This window comes from Microcebus murinus, chromosome 18 (genome assembly GCF_040939455.1).
Source record: "Microcebus murinus isolate Inina chromosome 18, M.murinus_Inina_mat1.0, whole genome shotgun sequence".
Taxonomy (NCBI): domain Eukaryota; kingdom Metazoa; phylum Chordata; class Mammalia; order Primates; family Cheirogaleidae; genus Microcebus; species Microcebus murinus.
The window spans coordinates 47,354,987-47,375,433 of NC_134121.1; the positions used below are offsets into that span (position 1 = coordinate 47,354,987).

General features: G+C 38.5%; 1 protein-coding gene across 7 annotated transcripts in view; it reads right to left on the reverse strand.

Annotated features, from left to right (window-relative positions):
• KANSL1 (KAT8 regulatory NSL complex subunit 1) overlaps window positions 1-20,447 on the reverse strand; it is a 179,018-nt gene that overhangs the window by 127,592 nt on the left and 30,979 nt on the right. For all 7 annotated transcript variants that reach the window (XM_075994652.1, XM_012751047.3, XM_012751042.3 and 4 more), the window contains one exon: window positions 762-2,133. In XM_075994652.1, the coding sequence (XP_075850767.1) occupies window positions 762-2,050 (1,289 nt within the window). In that variant the 5' untranslated portion in view covers window positions 2,051-2,133. The remainder of the gene's footprint in view (window positions 1-761; window positions 2,134-20,447) is intronic.

Sequence of the window (20,447 nt, forward strand, 5' to 3'; positions counted from 1 at the left end):
GAGAAGAACAAGAGTGAAACTGTCTCCATCATGCCAATTTAGAGTACTACCCATAAAAAGCTTATATAGGATTCTCAAACCAACAGATTTAGAAAAACCAGTAAGAATTTATCCTGAATGTGCCAACACATTTAACTTAGTTGAGAGAAAATAAAACAAAAATCTGATAAAGATGGGCCCTCTTATCAAGCTGTGAGTGTACTGTGCTTGCAGGAAATGTATAAAATATTCTGAAGCACTTTCTAATTGTTAGTCCTTAGAATGTAAGAAAATCTCCAGTGTTAAAACTGAGGACTGGGTATGTTCTCTGCTAAAAGTCAATTAAAAGCAACTATAAATTCCAGCAAAATTAACTACGTCAACTAAACATTTGTTCCCACTTGATGGAAACAACAAAATCTGAATAGTCAATCCATTAAAACTTACCAAAATGTCCTATACACAGTTTCAAAAGAAATTTAATTATTCACTCTGAAAGAAGTACTAATACAGTTCTACAAATAGAAGGTTTTCTAGTTTTTTCTTAAAAGCCTTCAATAGGAAATTAGCATCTTTTAGCCCAGAGCAACAACACTATAGTAGAAATACCTTCCATGTTTTCAATAGCAGCTATATGTACCACCTACCTAAAACTGGGAAAGACAAATGGAACCTAGATACCCACACACAAAGAATCCTATTGTCTCCATAATGGGGATTCACTAAGTCCTTTCTTGTGCCACCATTTCTCAAGAATGACATCACGCACGGGTTCTACTTACAGAGGTACATGGCGCTGTTCAGGATCAGCTCTGGTAAGTTCCTCCTCTTCAATATCAGACTCCCCTCCTGAACTACTGTCCGTGACATCAGAATCAAATGCTTGTTCACTGCACCTCAAGTTGGCTATGCCACTAGCCGTAAATCTCTCCAATTCTTCTGAAATTGAATCACTTTTCAGGAAGTTACTAAGTCCCTCTGAAGTGGTGGGCTCACTGGCAGCTTTTCTCAAGGCAGCCTCAGCCTTTCGAGTCAGCATCAACTGGCTCCGGGGTCTCAAGGATTCCAAGTTTGGCAGTTTGCTCAAAGTCTTCTCCAAAAAGCCACCCAGCTGATGTTGTATATGCCTCTCCACCTGTTTGGCCTGCACAACCTGTAAGCGCTTCTGTAACCTGCGGGCACGGCTCTCGATGTCAGCCTGCCGCCGCAATAAAGCTGTTATCCTTGTGTCAGAATCTAAAGCACTGAAAAGAATGGAAGACAGGGGAGACTTTTTACCCTCTAACTTGACACCCCCCAAGTTAGAGCTGGAGTCTGTACCGGGTGATAACCTACTGCTTCCTTGAAGTGCCGGCTGTTCCATGGAATTGACAGAAGATTTGTTTGCAGTGCTATTATTGCTATATATATTTGTGTGTTCTACATCAAGGCTTCTATGTGGAAGAGTGCAATTGGTCATACCCCCCTTCAAGTCCCCAGATTCAGATCCTCCCACTTCACCCCCCTGAAGAACAGATGAAGTGAGAGCTCGTTTTCCCCCATTCAGGGAACTGGAATTGTCATGATCAGAATGTGTTGAACTTTTAGTCAATTTCTTAGCCAACCCATTTACAGGTGCTTGTGGCAAAGCTGTCTGACCACTTGTATTCATGGTTCTAAGATTTTCTAAGGAAAACTCCAAAACTGGCTGTCTCCCCAACAACTCAGCTCGGAGTTCATAGGACTGAGATAAAAGAGGATGAGATTTAAGGACTGTCTGCTTGCTGAAGACCCCTTGCAATTTCAAAGACTCCTTTGAGGGAACAGATGTTACATCAGAGCAGAGATAAGATGCCACAAGTGGTTGCAGCTTTCCCAAATCTTCCTTGGTAGGATTATTTCGGAAGTCTAGACTAGGATCCTCTGCAGCAATGGCTTTTCTTTTGGTTCCGTTGGCAGCAATAAGGATGTTGGCGTTGCCGTTATTTTCGGCACTGCCAGGGGACAAGGTGGAGGATGGGGGAGCCAGTTTGAACCGGATGTGGTGTGCTTCAGCTGCTGCGTCAGTGAGAGCGGGCGCCATCGCAGCCATTCAGCACAGAGAGACAGGAAGTCCAGCCTCTCCCGGTGCCGAGGCCAGCTCCACGGCCCCTTACTGCCTCCCCAGAGAACAGACTAGAAAAGAAAGAAGAAAAGGATGTCAGAAACACAACCACATACAAAAAAAACCCAAAACATGTATGTTTTTAATACAAGCACTACTTGAGGCTGTTGTCCAAACTCTGCATCCAGAAAGAAAACACTGTAGCCATTCTGGAGATCCAAGTATCTTTCACCTGGGGGAAAAGGAGATCCACACAATTCCTACATAAAAGAAAGAATCCCACCCTCTTTGGTCATACATTGCCACAGACTAAAAGATACCAAAACATAGGTTTCATTCTGACAGAATCACACAGATTGCTAAATTTAAATCATCTGTATTTAAAAATCTCTTTAAACTTGTTCATAGTGGGTTTAAAGCAAATATATATCAAACTAATCACTCAATAATTAAACAGAAAAAATTAGTTAGGGAACTCGCCATGTTGACAGAAAAAATTTTTGCCAAATGTCATAGGTTTGTGCATTTTTCTGACCAGGAAAATCCAGTTTTCATCAGCTTCTCACTTCTCTACAAGTACACATTGTACTACTCCCAGGTTAACTGTACCACACCTATAATACCAACTTGCTACATCAATTTTCTTTTGGATCAGATTGCTCATCAATATCTTCTATTGGCTCCTTCCTCTCAGCCTAAGAATTTACTCACGTATCTTATGTCTTTGGTACAGCCTACCTCTCAAATGAATTGCCCAAAATGTCTTTCCCTTTACCTTAAAAATTCTCTAAGAATAGTATAAATATCTGCCTCTGCACTTTTCCATAATCTGGATTTTATGCCCTACTGCTCTGGTAAAGGTCACTAGTAATTATCAGATCCAATGGTCAAGTCTTTTCATTCTGAGTTCTCTGAAGCATTAGGCAGTGCTGAGCTTCCTGAAATTCTTTCCTGATATCCTTGACACTGCTCTCATCCTTTTCTCTTCTTCCTGGCCTCTTAAATGTTGATGCTCCCCAAGGGCCCTTTTCTTCTCTCTCAACAACCACTACCTACGGTGAGGACTCCTAACCCTCAGAAAACCTTTTTCTGAGCTATATAATCAACATTCCCACCTCTGTGTTACCCAAGCCCCCTGAATCTCAGAACTCACTTTGTTCTTTCAACACACTCTTCATCCTATTTTGTTATCTTGGGTAATGGCACTGCTTTTATTATTATTTAGTAATCAAGCTAAAAACCTCAATTCTTTACCTCTACTTCATCCCCATTGATCAATGCGGTCTGGAAGCAAAGAGAAACCTATGTAAAGAACTAAACTAGGTCCCAAGTATAGCAGGAGGGGAAAAGGGGGGAAAAAAAGGAATTAAACCAGCTATTCTTAAAGTGTAATCTCTGGACTTCTGGAGATCTCAAAGATTATTTGAGGTCCATGAAATTGAAGGCATTTTCATAGTAATACTAAAATATTATTTGCCTTTTTCATAGTGTTAACATTTGCAATGAGGGTGTAAAACAAAGGTGAACAAAACTGCTGGTACCTCAGCACAAATGAGGCAGAGGCATCAAACTGTACTAGCAGTCATTGTATTCTGCACTCACAGTTTAAAAAAAAAAATAGTTCCACTTAAGATGTCCTTGATGCAGTAAAAATTTAAAATTTTATTAAATCTTAACTCTTGAGTACATTTCTTTATATATTCTGTATGATGAAAGGGAAAGTACACATAAAAGACTCTGCTGCTTTATGGATTCTAAGGAAAAAGCATCTGTACAACTGAGCTGCAAGCTGAAATAAAAGTTTTTCTCAGGGAACACTATTTTTACTTGGCAGAATGATGGACAAACTGATCCTTCAAACTTGCATAGCTAGCAGACATTTTCTTGAAAATGAACAAAGTGATCTTGTCATTTCGAGGAAAACCACTGACTACATTTGTTGCCAATGATATAAGTCTGAATTTTCAAGTAAAAATTAGTATTCTGAAAAGCCATTTCTGATTAAACAAATTAATGGTGATTTTAATTAATGTGAATTTTTGACACTATAAAATGTAATGTATTAACATTTGGAAGATGTGTATAAGCCAGTGAATGACCAAATGACCAATGCATGTTAGAAAATCATGCAGGGATAAAAGCCAAATGCAACACAGACCAATGGATTTTAATGTAACATAATGAAAGGTTAATTGATACGGTTTCAGAATCCACACTGCAACTAACCTTTGTGAAATTACTACTTGTTGAGTTTTGGTGCAGTGTCCGAGGATAGCCACACTTATCTAAAAACTCTACACATGTCTCTTTTCTAACTACCTATCTGCATGAGGTAGGATTTTCTTTATATACTTCAACCAAAACAAAATATAACAATAGAATGAATACAGAAGCACATATCAGAACCCAGCTGTTTTCTACTAAGGCAGACATTTGCAAAACTGTAAAACAATGCCATTCATTAATTTTTGTTTTGGTTCAAGTTTTTTATAATATGTAATGGGTTTGTTGTTTTTTAATAAACTATTAAATAATTATTTTTAAAATTTCTCAAAGTTTCTAATACAGCAACAATTTATAAATAATAACCCACAACAGCTCGTTGCAGCTCTCAACTTTTTTATTTATTTAATTTTTTTGGAGAGTCTTGCTCTGTCCCCCCAGCTAGAAGGAAGTGGCATCATCATAGCTCAATGCAATCTCAAACTCCTGGGCTCAAGTGATCAACCTGCCTCAGCCTCCCAAGTAGCTATAACTATAGGTGCTCACCACCATGCCCAGCCAATTTTTATTTTTAGTAGAGATGGGGTCTTGGCTCCTGGCTCAGGCTGGTCACAAACTCCTGAGCTCAAGTGGTCCTCCTACCTTGTCCTCCTCCCAGAGTGCTAGGAATACAGGCATGAGCCACTGTGCCTGGCCTCAAAAATTTTTAAGGGCAAAAAAGGGATCCTGACACCATAAAGTTTGTGAAATAACTGAACTAAGCATTCCCCCCCAAAAGAGAGCAATCTCCAATTTGGTCAAACATTTTTACCTTTAAATCAACACAAACATAGGATGGTAGGCCCTATAGGACTACACTAAACATCTTTATAATGTGATCATTCAAATCATTAATATGAACATTCTCAAATTATTGAGAGAACATTATTCATAGAAGCACCAATACATACACATACAGGTCAAATCTGTCTACTATTACATATAATTACCAAAAGTTTCTTGTTCTGAAGTTGCACTTTAATAAGCCTTCTATGTAAGAACTAGATCTTCAGGGCTTCATCCTTATGGACTTTATGGCATATGGTATTCTGGGTAATACAATCGTTCTATGCTCACTTTTCCCATTTCTGATTTTAAATACTAATTTCTAAGATAATAAAAACAGTTGTGATGTCGACCAATTGACAGTTGGACCATTGTAAGTTATTTGTTCAGAAAATTTTGAATCAGTTTTACAATATGCTAATAAGCATTTTCCCCATAAACAAACAAAAATTACTGTCAAATCTTTCCCATCAATTCAATCTGAATTAATATCAATACATTAATAGATACTATCAATTCAAGGAGGCATATTACCAGTGCCAGATTATTAACACAACACATTAAAATAGTAGTTGTACGTTACTGCCAAAAAGCACTACAGTAAGCCTCAGCAATGGCAGGAAACAGCCTCCCTCTGGGGACCCAGGCAAGGGCACAGATGTTATACAACTTACATAAAACTTAGGAAAATCCTGGTTCACTCTAGCACACATAAAAAGAGGATGATAATTAACATCACACCACAGAAGGCACTTAAGTAATAAATTTCTCTTAGTTATTTTAGAATTATTCAATTCTTTAAAGTTCACAACTTCAAGAAAAATATGCTGGCTCAAATCCCATCTATTCCAAGACTTCTCTGACCACAGACCTCTGAAATTATGTCTATGACATTAACCATATACATCTCAAAGGCAAGAGTTTATTTTATTCACAGACTCTGCTCAGTCTCAATATTCCCACAGGATATGCTGGAAAGTGTAATTACTAAAACAATCATCTAAATAAGGTCAGGTGGGAGGGAGAGGGGAAAAAGTGACCACTTCTTCAGAAGAAATTCCCATTCCTAACTCCTAAAATCTTTAGGTTTCTATACCAAAGAAAAAAAAATACTACTGTGAAAAAAAGATGTAAATCTATATCCCTTTCCCTTTATTGAACTGAAATGCTATGCTGAAATTTAACATGACCCCCAAAGGTATCCAAAGGTAATGGGAGCATGGGCTCAAGTGAGTATGTCTGGGTTCACATGCTGGCTCCACCTCCTATAAGTTACTTAACTATTCTGTTCCCTCAGTTCCCTCATCTACAAATAACAGAACCTACCTCACAAGGCTGCTGTGATGATTAAATACTTTCAATTACTTAGTCTAGTACCTAGCACAAATTATCATTTGCACTATTATTATAATATGAAGACAAAAAGCTAATGTAGGGCAGGTGCGGTGGCTCACACCTGTAATGCTACACTCTGGGAGGACGAGGCAGGAGGATAACTTGAGCTCAGAAGTTTGAGACCAGCCTGAGCAAGAGAATGACCCCATCTCTACTAAAAATAGAAAAATTAGCCAGTCATCATGGTATGTGCCTGTGCCGCAGCTATTTGGGAGGCTGAGGCAGGAGGATCGCTTGAGGCCAGGAGTTGGAGGTTGCAGTGAGCTATGATGATGCCACTGTACTGACAGAGCAACATTCCCTCACAGGAAAAATAATAAAAAGCTAATGTAGAAGTAAATTTCCATAAGGTTTTTTAATGCACAGGAAAAATATAAACCAAATGATTCTTGAGGACTCATGCAAATAGAAAAAGCACAAATCAAAAAACTGGAATAGCACCTAGTCTGCAATTAGTTACAATTGCCATAAACCACTACCTAAGTTGGAGACTTGTGGGTTTTTTTCCAGTTTCCCTATATGTCTAGGGAAATAATAGACTATTACTATTATTTTAATATTTCATGATGTAGTGTCTACTAAAAAGAAAACTATAGCCAGGCGAGGTGGCTCACGCCTGTAATCCTAGCACTCTGGGAGGCCGAGGCAGGCGGATTGCTCGAAGTTAGGAGTTCGAAACCAGCCCGAGCAAGAGCAAGACCCTGTCTCTACTATAAATAGAAATTAATTGGCCGACTAATATATATAGAACAAATTAGCTGGGTATGGTGGTGCATGCCTGTAGTCCCAGCTACTTGGGAGGCTGAGGCAGTAGGATCACTTGAGCCCAGGAGTTTGAGGTTACCGTGAGGTAGGCTGATGCCATGGCACTCACTCTAGCCTGGGCAACAAAGTGAGACTCTGTCTCAAAAAGAAAACTACAATAAATGCCCAACACTTCAGTTAAATTAAGAACTATCCCTGCAATGGAATACTATGCAACCATAAAAAGTAGTTTTGCAGGGCCTTATTTACTGATATGAAAAAGTGCTTGCTTCACTGTTAAATGAAAAAAAAGTGTTACAAAACAAAACATATACTATGACCTCATTTTTTTTAAAGTGGTAAGATTCTTGTCTTTTAGTTTATGTAATGTCTCCACCATAAATATGTATTACTTGTACAATAAAGGGAAGAGAAGCAAAAAGAAAATAATAGAAATTTTTAGCCAAAAAATCCAAGTTAAGCAAAAAAATCATCAATTTAACATACTGAGCAAAATGTTGATTAAAACAATGAATCCCATCCTACTTGGTCCCTACAAATCCCAAAAGCTTCAATCTTCAACAATTTAAAGCAGAGACAAACTGTCAAACAGTTTTACAAAAACAGTACAACAGCTTATGATAAATCACCTTTCTCCAAAGAATACAAAGCATTAAAAGCTATAATTAACTGATTAATCCTCATAACAACCTAGGAAGTAGATTTAGGGCTGGGATTATAATTTCTAATTTACTGGTGGGGATGAAGTCATATTGTACATTTAGAATAAAGAATTCGAGCCCAAAATATCCCAATTTTTAGTTCATCTAGTAAGCCACATCTGACAAATAAATACAGATATAGCTGCTGTACCTGTTATCACTGACGTAAATGCAGATTCTTCAGTAAGCTTGCATAGACAAAAGATAAAGGCTATCTAATCAAGGTCATTTAGGTATAAAAGGTTGGGCTGGGTAATCAATAGTTTCTCTCCCAGTTCTAAGGAAGCATTTTAGGGAATGGATGGTATTAAACGCACTCAACAAGCAAACACATTTAGGAAAAAAAAAGTCCCTGATGGAGATTCACAATGCACTGCATTATACTGAATATTCAAATGTATGCCTTTACCAAACTTATTTAACAAGCACTTTTTCTCATTACATTTATTAATATCATGCACAGTACTGTTCTGAGGGATATAAGTTGTGATAAAGTTCAAATATGTGACCACTAGGGTCCTTCCTGTACTGCATCTATTATTCTAAATTGTAATATAGGCCCAAGGACAAACTTCTACCGAACACACTGGCCACTCAGGAAGCAAAAACATACCCCTAGGATAGAGTTTCTCAACCTCAGCATTACTGACATCTTGGGCTGAGTAATTTTGTGTCATGGGGGGGCTATCCTGCACAGTAGGATGTTTAGCAGTACCTCTGGTTTCCACCCACTAGATGCCAGCAGTAACCCTTCTGCAAATTTCGACAACCAAAAATGCCTTCAGACATGTCAAATGTGGGGAGCGTGGGTGAGATCACACCTCCCAATTGAGAACCACTGCCTGGATATAAAGATTATACACACACACACACAAATACATATATACACAAATACCTGTGTATACACTCTTTTCAGAAAGCACAACATATCCAGCTGCTTTGAATATTGCAATTCGAACGAACTCCATACCTACAAATGAAAACTTCATTCCTTATAAATTCCCAAGACAGGACTCCAGATATATAATAACCTGGAAGCATTCACCTTACAAAAATGTTAAGCTGCAGAGACCCAAGAGAAAAGGTTAGGCCGTACAGCTGGTCAAAAAGCCAAATATTGGCCCATCAATCCAAGAATGGATTAATAAAATGTGGTATATGTATACCATGGAGTACTATTCAGCTCTAAGAAACAATGGTAATATAGCACACCTTATATTTTCCTGGTTAGAGCTGGAACCCATACTACTAACTGAAGTATCCCAAGAATGGAAAAACAAGCACCAGATATATTCTCCAGCAAACTGGTATTAACTGAGTAGCACCTAAGTGGACACATAGGTACTACAGTAATACGGTATTGGGCAGGTGGGAGGGGGGCGGGTATATACATACATAATGAGTGAGATGTGCACCATCTGGGGGATGGTCATGATGGAGACTCAGACTTTTGGGGGGGGGGAAACGGGCATTTATTGAAACCTTAAAATCTGTACCCCCATAATATGCCGAAATATAAATAAATAAATAAATAAATAAATAAATAAATAAATAAATAAATAAATAAAAAGCCAAATATTGGCTGGGCAAGGTGGCTCACGCCTGTAATCCTAGCACTCTGGGAGGCCGAGGCGGGTGGATTGCTTGAGGTCAGGAGTTCGAAACCAGCCTGATCAGGAGTTCGAAACCAGCCTGGGCAAGAGCGAGACCCCGTCTCTACGATAAATAGAAAGAAATTAATTGGCCAACTAATATATATAGAAAAAATTAGCTGGCCATGGTGGTACATGCCTGTAGTCCCAGTTACTCCGGAGGCTGAGGCAGGAGGATTGCTTGAGCCCAGGAGTTTGAGCTAGGCTGACGCCACGGCACTCACTCTAGCCTGGGCAACAAAGCGAGACTCTGTCTCAAAAAAAAAAAAAAAGCCAAATATTACAACAATCACACTTACCCTGAAAACAGAAGCAAAAATCAGATGGGGAAGAAAAGTCTGCCCATAATGTGGCTTTTACTAACCTCTTCCTCACCATTACAAAGGAAAAAAAGAATAGGGAAGTATCCATAAAGTTGTCTTGAAAATTTACTAAAATGTCATTATGTAAAAGGCTTGGATAAGAGAATGGTAATGTGGCATTCTAGTGAGAGGAAATGGCATAAGAAAATATAAGGCTGTGTGGGAAAACACAGGACATCCTGAAGGTTAAAAGAAATGAACTATTTGCTTAAAACATAAAGCATATTTGAATAGAGGAAGCAGTATAGAAAAGAATGCAAAGGCAGTTTAAAGCCAGATCATTAATGAACAGCCTTAAATAGCCTTTACTCAAACTTAGAGTAGATTGTCATTAAAGGTTTTTTAAATGGGAGTGACACATCAGAGCTGTGCTTTAGAGAGACCAGTTGAGTAGGATAGATTAAAAGAAAGTAAAAGGAATCTAGGTGGTAAAGACCAATGAAGAAGCTACTGCAATAATCCAGAGAGCTACTGCAATAATCCAGAGAAGGATGTAGTGAGAACTTCAACTAAGCTGGCCACCACAGTATAATGATCAAAGTCTCCTTCAAAGCTTACAACCAGAAATGTGAAGGGGCTCAAATATAACAAAAGGGCCAAATATGTCATTTAAACAAAAAATGTAATGGCTCATAAAGACTGAAGAGAAAGCTCTTTTCCTTCATAACATCATCTCCTTTGTGATGAAATCCTTCCATTGATTTCTAAGTCCTCATCAGCTCATACCAAGATTATCATAACAACAGCTTCCCGAAGATGCCTCAGTCCCCCAAATCATTCTTTACCTTGTCATCTCACTTTCCTACTAGAAGAGTTTCTAGTGCCTTTTTCACAAGTCAAACTTCTTCCAAATAAAAGTTAAGATAGCATCAGGGCAAGTACATCAGGTAGTATGTACCCAAAACTCCCCACAGATTCCAGATCTTTGCTTATTCTCCTACTTCTACCTGGAAGGGCTTCTCCTACCCTTTTATCTCGAAGCTTACTAATTTCTCAATATACAGCATGCCCACAAAAATTTCTCAAACTCTTCTCATAGCACTTTCTTCCTGCTTAAACCATAATATGCACTTAAAGTCACTGTTATTCAATTCAAATTATCTGAATTTTATTTCCAAGACAAGTTCCTTAATAGCAACATCCTGTTGCATGTTCACTAACTTAATCTAGAGCTTAAATTGGCACTGTAAGCACTGACTGGGCTAAAAGTAGTCAAAAAAGGTTTCGTGAAGTGGACCTTCAAACATAAGTTAGATTTTGCTAAGAGAAAGAGGAGGAAATTCTAATCAAGAAAGAGATACAGTCAAAATATTGGGAAGGATATGGAGGATGATCCATAGCACAACTTGGATGAATCAGGTAGTGTACAGCTTAAGGAGAAAGAGAGAAAAGAACAGCTATGTAGTGATTTGTGATGAAGTACTGGAAGATACATTATGGAATGCACTGAAAGTATTTATTTTACATATAAACAAATGTAGACTTGTTATAGAATACAATGGGAAGGGGGAGACAAAATTTTTATTATAAAGCAAATGTAAATCTCATCACCAGGTTCTTAAACTTTCCTTGGTCAACCAGGCTTCTTCTTTTTTTTTTTTTTTTTTTTTTTTGAGACAGAGTCTCACTTTGTGGCCTGGGCTAGAGTGAGTGCCCTGGCTAGCTCACAGCAACCTCAAACTCCTGGGCTCAAGCGATCCTCCTGCCTCAGCCTCCCAAGTAGCTGAGACTACAGGCATGCACCACCATGCCCAGCTAATTTTTTGAATATATATTATTAGTTGGTCAATTAATTTCTTTCTATTTTTAGTAGAGATGGGGTCTCACTCAGGCTGGTTTCGAACTCCCGACCTCGAGCAATCCGTCTGCCTCGGCCTCCCAGAGTGCTAGGATTACAGGCGTGAGCCACCATGCCCGGCCTCAACCAGGCTTCTTAACTTAAAAAGTTTCATAATTACTAAGGGAATCATTACTGACTGGAGGATAGGTTATTACGAATGTTGTTCACTAACATTAATTGGCCTTATACCATGTCAGCCAGAATGTATGTATTTCACATACATTCTGTCATTTAATCTTCACAATAACAACGTAAATACTATTGTCCTCATTTTACAGAGATGAAGAAATTTGATGCTCAGAGAAGTAGTTTGTCCATGACAACACAACCACTATGTTGCTGAGGCAGCATCTCTAATGCTAAAGCCCATGCTTTTAACTACTACACAAATCAGTTTAATGCTAGATTTAAACTGAAAGGACCTTATTTGCTAGACACTAGATTTTGAATTTTTTTTTTTTTTTTTTTTTTACTTAACAGCCTCTCACCAGGATGAATTTTAGTCTTTAGAGAAGGGTCAATGAAAGAATAACAACTACCTACTGAGTTATCTCCAATAAATATTTATTAAAATGGCTACAGCATTCAAAGCACCACACTAAGGCTACAAGAATAACAAGCATCAGTGAAGACAGACATTGTGTGCTGTGGGATCCTCACACAGCGCTCAGAAGGAGGTGGGGTCAGAAAAGGCTTCCCATAGAAAACAGTATCTAATCTGAAACCTAAAGAATGAGTAGGAGCTAAGTATAGTGGTTGGGTGTGTGCCTGTAGTCCCAGCTAGCTGAGGAAGGAGGATTGCCTGAGCCCAGGAGTTCCAGGCCAGCATAGGCAACATAAAGAGACCCCATCTCTAACAAGAACAAAATAAAATAATTTTTTAAAAAATGAATGAGTAGGATCTAGCATTGCCCATACAACTACTTTAAGCATCCCATAATCAAAACCCATTCCCTGCCACCAATACCAAATCCAAACCTAAGTCCAACATTTCCTGTGGGTGAATGTGATCTCAATCACTGATTTACTTTTTATCATAAATATCTCATTTAAACAACTACTGCCAGACAGGAATAACAGAAAGGCTATAGGAGTTTGTGTCCTAATACTGGAGACATTAAGAATTATACCAGTTTCCTCAAGGCCAAAGAATAGTAAGATATAAATTAGGTGTGAAGGTAGCCTAGATGACAAAGTACTGTATTTTGCCTGAAGGGACTGAGGAAGGATTCCAAAAAATGATGACATTCTAACTGAATTTTGAAAGGGGGGGGATCAAGAGGCAGAATGACAGGCACATTCATTCCATCCTTAGTGCCACTTGCCCTAGTTCAGAACCTCATTATGTACTACAGTAATTCAGGCAGCAATAATATTCCACCATTCTTCCTTCTTCCTGTCTCACCAAGCCTCCAATCCAGCACCCACTACCAAAATGATTATTAGAAAAAGAGGAAAGGAGGGAGGAACAGTGGGAAGAATCAGAAATCTGACCATATCATGCTTAAAATCCTTCAGTGATTCTAGAGTAGGCGTCCTCAACTTGGACATTTACCCCATACCGCTGGGTGTTTTTGCTGCAGCTGCCTGTCCTGCTTAGCAGCTGACTCCTCCCGGGACCACAGTGCACTCTCTCCAAAAGTCTGAGGGACAGTGAACTAGCCCCCTGTTTGAAAAGTTTGAGGACCCCTGCTCTAGAGTAAGGATGAATCCAAACTTCCCACACAACATATATATTCCCCCTTTTTACATTCAACCTCATCTCCAACCTGTCTTCAACTACAGCCACCTGAATCTTATATGTTTCCTGGCTCTTCTATGCCCCTGCACCCGTTAACTCATGCTACTCACTCTTTGCTTTCAAGGTTCACCTCCAAAGTTACATGCTCTTTCAAGTATTCCCCACTTCTTCCAAGATGGGGTCCCCCCCTCCCTCTACGCTCTCATCTGCACTCCAATGACACCCTGGGCAACAGGTCATATAAGATAAACTCACAATTGTTTCTGTCCCCTAGACTATGTACTACTTAAAAGGAGTGCTGTGGCTTATTTTATCTCTATCCCCTATACACAGTACAGTGCCTGGCAGACAGTGAACCAATACATATTAAGTAACCTGGCCCGTCTATGCTGAACACATCAGGTGGAGATCTATCAGAAAGTTAATGAGAATGTCTGATCATAACGTGACCAACAAAGAAGGCATAGAACAGACTTCATATACCTCGTTGAATTATTTACATGACCAAGTACCAGCACCCAGACTGCCAAACTTTTAAACTATACTTTTTAAGCCATTAATTTGGTTACACAGCATTTTGAAGGCAACAGCCATCAAAATCTTAAATGCAATTACCCAAACTTTTACCCAGCAATTGCACTTCTAGAAATCCAACAGAAATATTCTCAAAGGTACACAAATTATATACATAATTCTTTCACTAAAGAATTATAATACTAAAATATCCCTAAATTTTAAAAAGATGAAGCCACATAACAAGTATGATCCCATTTGTATTAAAAAAATAAACAGAAAAAATTTTCTGAAGGATGACTATATATCAAACTATTAATGGTGTTTATCCTATTTCTATCCTATCAATGAATTCAAATTTCCTACCAGTCTTCAGCTCACAAAAGACAAAGAGGAAAAAATGCACTATTTATCTTATCTCTTTCTAACAAACACTAATGATATAAACGCATGTGAACAACCCTAAAACCAAAGACTTCTTGAACATTCCAAGCAATTCAAAAGCAAATGGTTATTGGGGGGGGGGGTCCCCTGGCCAAATTCCTGAGATCCCATTGAAACCTACTACCTTATCCTTTTAGAGTAAATTTAATTATTTTTAAAAATTACATTTTTCCAATGCCAGGGAAATGTTTTAAGCTAATACTAACATCCTTCTTCATTCTCTTGGGAGGCTAAAGACTAGGAAGTAAGGAGTAAATCACTAACTGCAAAGAATTGCAGTCCACCTCTTTTGATATATCCTTAAGATCTTCAAACATCCTTAGTTCTCCATGGTAATATGTGAACAGCTTAATGAAACTTCCCTGACAGTTCAACTTATCAGACTAATATTTCTACAAAGCCTCTATACTAGCAAATGTCAGAAACTAACTACAATAATTAGCTTTTAGCCTCTATCCATTCACACACTCTAGTGCAGGTGCTAATGAGGAGTCACAAAGGCCAAAAACCAAGTAAGCAAGAGAAGTCTGGATATCAGGTCTCAGCAATTTTGGGTTTAACATCCTAACAACAAAATTGTTATTCATCTCTTATTACCCAATACTTCCCCTCCAACTGAATTTAACCAGGTTTGACCTTAAGCTGCTCCCTTTTTAAAAGGGAATTAAAAGGTGAGAGACTCCATTAAGTTTGATGCCACTCAAGCAACTTTTTCCAAACAAGGGCAGAATCTGCTGTATTTAAAATTCAGAGTAAGATCTCATTTTGGAGTCCTGGTTCATGTAACAAGAACCACAGTTTTTGATAACATTTAGATAAAACCGCACTTTACCTCCACTTTATATTTCCTAACTCTCAAATACTTAGAGAGAAACTGTAATTCTAAAAAAATTAGAACTAGAGAAAAAAGAGCAAGTTCACAGTCAACAATAGAATATATAGCTAAATAATGCCGACAGAAGGCTTTCAAATGTTAAAATTCTATGGAGCTGGCTTAAAATTTTGGAAAAGCATGGCTTGCAGAAAGTAACATTTATTAAGTAACTATTATTTGCCACATGTGCTACCCAATGGGGAAACAATTTAAAAGGTCCCCACCCTTGAAGGGCCTCTTGGCATAAAGGTTTTAAATCTGCATATAAAATCTTTAAATTTGCCGGGCGTGGTGGCTCACGCCTGTAATCCTAGCACTTTGGGAGGCCAAGGCGGGCGGATTGTTCAAGGTCAGGAGTTCGAAACCAGCCTGAGCGAGACCCCGTCTCTACCAAAAATGGAAAGAAATTAATTGACCAACTAAAAATATATATACAAAAAATTAGCCGGGCATGGTGGCGCATGCCTGTAGTCCCAGCTACTTGGGAGGCTGAGGCAGTAGGATCGCTGAGCCCCGAAGATTGAGGTTGCTGTGAGCTAGGCTGACGCCATGGCACTCACTCTAGCCTGGGCAACAAAGTGAGATTCTGTCTCAAAAAAAAAAAAAAAAAAAATCTTTAAATTTTTCTTTCAGACTACCCAAGTTTGTTATGAGTTGTGCTTTCTACTTTTGTAAAGTCAGTTTCCACACACATTTTACCTTTACTTTTACCTTCCTATCAAAGACAACAAAAAGCTTAACACAGGAAAAAAAAAATCTACTGCAGCCCTTTGACTCCAGGTTTTTTGGTAAATCACACCTATTGGCTTATTTCCTCCTTTATATTTTGCCCTACATCCTAAAAGACAGGCACATGGCTTAACATAGGAACAAACAATAACTAATAGTTACCCTCCCCAAAGTGCATACTCATCTTTTTCTATGACCCACAATTCTCCCCTCAATCTGCAAGTGACACCCAAGGATATCACTTACCTTCTGTCTCTTCTTGTAGCCATCAAATGTTGGTGACATCTAGTACAGTGATATCTTTGTCTTTTCTAATCATATTGTGGTTCACCTGAGTTTTGAGCTCACATTTCAAGGAATAGGAAGTACCAAAGAGACAATCTTATTTTGTGTTATGAATTTTTACACCCTGGCAGGAATATTTCTGTGCAACTTTTAGTATGCCCAGAGGCTAATATGCAATTTATTAGGATAGAAACTATAATTTAAACATAAATCTTCAGAAGCAACATGAGAACTCAAAAACCAGTCTTAATATAGATTTCCAAGAAACCGTTAAAGTCCTATTTTAGGGAAAGGACATGATCCAAGTCCTCTTTGCACTGACACAGTAGGCAGGCCAGGTGTTTGTGGCCATTTTATTTGAGACACCTACACTGTATTCTTCCATAAAGTGAACAATTAAAGGGACATTAATGTAAAATATGCTTCCCAAAACCTAGGAACAGTCTAAACAATCAAGGTAGAAACTTATTTAAAACAGACAAAAGAAAAGGTGCTTTAAAACTGTAAGTAGGGCCGGGTGTGGTGGCTCATGCCTGTAATCCTAGCACTCTGGGAAGCCGAGGCCAAAGCGGGCGGATTGTTTGAGCTCCAGAGTTCGAGACCAGCCTGAGCAAGATCAAAAGCAAGAGCCCGTTCTCTACTAAAAATAGAAAGAAATTAGCTGGACAACTAAAAGTATACAAAAATTAGCCGGGCATGGTGGCACATGCCTGTAGTCCCAGCTACTTAGGAGGCTGAAGCAGAAGGATCGCTTGAGCCCAGGAGTTTGAGATTGCTGTGAGCTAGGCTGATGCCATGGCACTCTAGCTGGGACAACAGAGTGAGACTCTAGTCTCAAAAAAAAAAAAAAACAACTCTGTAAGTAAGCCAGGCAAGGTGGCACAAGCCTGGAGGCCCAGCTGCCCAGGAGGCAGAAGGATCCGCTTGAGCCCAGGAGTTTGAGGCTGCAGTGTACTACGACTGTGTCTGTGAACAGCCACTGCACTCAAGCCTGGGCAACATAACAAGACCTTGTCTCTAAAGTAATATTTTAAAAAAGAAAAACTCTAAATAAACTTCTCAATGGAGAGATTTGCTCTGGGACAATCAACAGACGACCCCATAGTTAGTCTATACTATACTCTCCCCTCTAAACTCATGGGACCGGAGAAGTTCCTTGGAAGAAGAAGAAAAAAAAAATCAATAAATTTGGCCGGGCGCAGTGACTCATGCCTGTAATCCTAGCACTCTGGAAGGCTGAGGCAGGAGGATTGCTCAAGGTCAGGAGTTCAAAACCAGCCTGAGCAAGAGCGAGACCCCGTCTCTACTATAAATAGAAAGAAATTAATTGGCCAACTAATATATAGAAAGAATCAGCCAGGCATAGTGGCGCATGCCTGTAGTCCCAGGTACTCGGGAGGCTGAGGCAGGAGGATCACTTGAGCCCAGGAGTTTGAGGTTGCTGTGAGCTAGGCTGACACCACGGTACTCACTCTAGCCTGGGTAACAAAGCAAGACTCTGTCTCAAAAAAAAAAAAAAAAAAAAAATCAATAAATTTTAAAAATATACACACATCTCCAGAATGGAAGTCATTTAATTTATGTGTCTTAATTGCCTCACCAAGATGGAAAAAAATAGTCCCTACCTATCCCTCTCAAGCTGAATAAATATGAAAGGAATTAGAATTACTTTTTAAAAGGAAGATTTTCCATGATTATTGTTTATAGAACCCAGTATGGATTAGTTTGATGTTCTAGAACATTTTAAAAATTGGTAAGCTTTACTCACAGAAGGGCCTAACAAGAACCACTCAATACTAAAACACCTTCTCAAACAAGCATAACAGCCCTATGTTTACAGATCACATGAATAACGTCATATCAAACAGAACAAATCTAAAACTTATTATTCACTTTAAAATACAATTAAATCTGTGGTCAACCCAATACTATCCAGAGGATGCAGAGAAACTGGTTACAGGGTAGCATTATTGAAGATGGAAGAGTCAAAGAGTAACGGTAGTGGCAGTGTTTGAAGAAGAAAAACATGAAGTATAGTTACTTTCCTTTCTTCTCACCTTGATAGAAGTTCACAAGTGAACTGAGACTGACTCATTTTCTAGCTTCCAGAATTTTCCTCAACAAGAAACACTCACCTAACAATCAAAGGGTGCTCTGCAAATTTAACCATAGAAATAACATATGTAGGCAGGAAAAAAGAAAACCAGACAAAAATTTAACATCTCACTTTGGTAATGCACAAAAGTCAAATATTAATGTTCTGAATAAAGCATTCAGAAAAGATTCAGGAACACTTCTAAATTCTTCAGTAAACTCATATTGGTAGAAAGACCAAAATTCCCACCCTACCACAAATGCTCTAAATTCTTAATTGTCCACAGCCACACAAATCACAAATATTTTACATCCACTTAAATGGGGCAGTCATCAGAGACAACCATCTTCACTACAACATACACGTTAAGAACCTTTCTAACATCTAATGTTTCCCTCCAACTTGTTCACACTTGAGAAATAAAAAGTCAACCACCTCAAATTATGAGATCACTAACAAATACATTAAATATGCTAAAGGTAAAAAGGAATCACATTCTTTGCTGGATAAACCTAGTGGAAATCCAATTCAGAATTCCATGACTGAGGGTGGTTATCCCACATTTATAATACATATTTTAAATTCCCAGGGGATGAGCATTTTTACCTTGCCTTATTTTTAGAACTACACATCACACTGCACATATCATATGACATGATGTAACTGTTAGCAAAGAAAATGGCCCAAACCATTGAAAATATAACTAATAAGAGGATCAATGTATACTCAATAATCACTGTATTTCATATTTACTTTAAAAAGCATAACGTTTCTTAACTCACAATAGATTTTTTCCAATTGGCAAAGTGTCTAGTAACCTATGTAGAAAAAACAGAAATGTACTTTGTATTTTATAAAATAAGAATTTACTCAATTATGGGGAAAACTGACATAAAAACAAATAAGATTATCAAATTCTTCCAAAGCTATAGGATTAAAAGTAAAAATTCTCTGGATCAAAACCACAACAGAGATGTTAACGAAATATCCTTAGGTAGAAAACAATTATTACTCAAAATTAATAACACTGTTGTTTCGTGAAAAGAAAAAGAGTTTTAACTGACAACGCCTGAAGACAATTGAAATTTTCTAAATTGGTCAGACAGTATGCTAGAAAAGGAACCAAGTACAGCCTATAGATGAGGGGGAAGGGAACACACACCCACTCAAGCCTTTGTAAATAGTGGTACTTTAAATGACCCAAAAAGCGGGGAAAATACAAACTACAGACCATTCTCACAAATGGAAAACATATTTTAATGTACTACTTTCCATACTTAAAAGTACTTTAGAAACTAAGTTCAGTAACAATCTATATCATGATTATGCAAGGCAAAGATTATGTAATTTTATCGCTTATTTTAAAATGTTCTCCGACTTTAAAACTAAAACAACTGAAACATTTTGCTCTCTCCAATGGGGAGGGGGAAGGTTCCTCTGGGCTACAATTTAAAAATATAAACACACACCCCAAAACAAACAAAAAAACACAATGATTGCTAGCCACGTGACAAAGGAGATGGCAACACCAGGATTGTGAATGGAGGGGAGGTAGGCGAGGCTGGAGGACTAGAGAGATTTCTCGGAACTTTGGGGACCGCAGGATTCGGGTGCCCAGACCCTTGAGGGACCAAACGCTAACCCCTACGAGTTGTGCCGCTAACACCCTCAAATACAGTTTTATTAATAGGTCACGGAAAATGCTCCAGTGACCTCCAGGATAAGGGGGGGGGGGAGACGGAGGAGGAAAGAGAGCAATTTAAAGTGGCGCCATCATGTCACCCCTTCTCCCCTAAGGCAATCAATAAGCAATAGTTTAAGCAACGTGTTTCTCTAAAAATCCACACTGGGATTCCAACATTGGAAAACAAACGGATTTTTAAGGAAAACACGGGAGTAGAGAAGTTAATCCTATGGAAAACAAAACTATTTGCTGAAAAT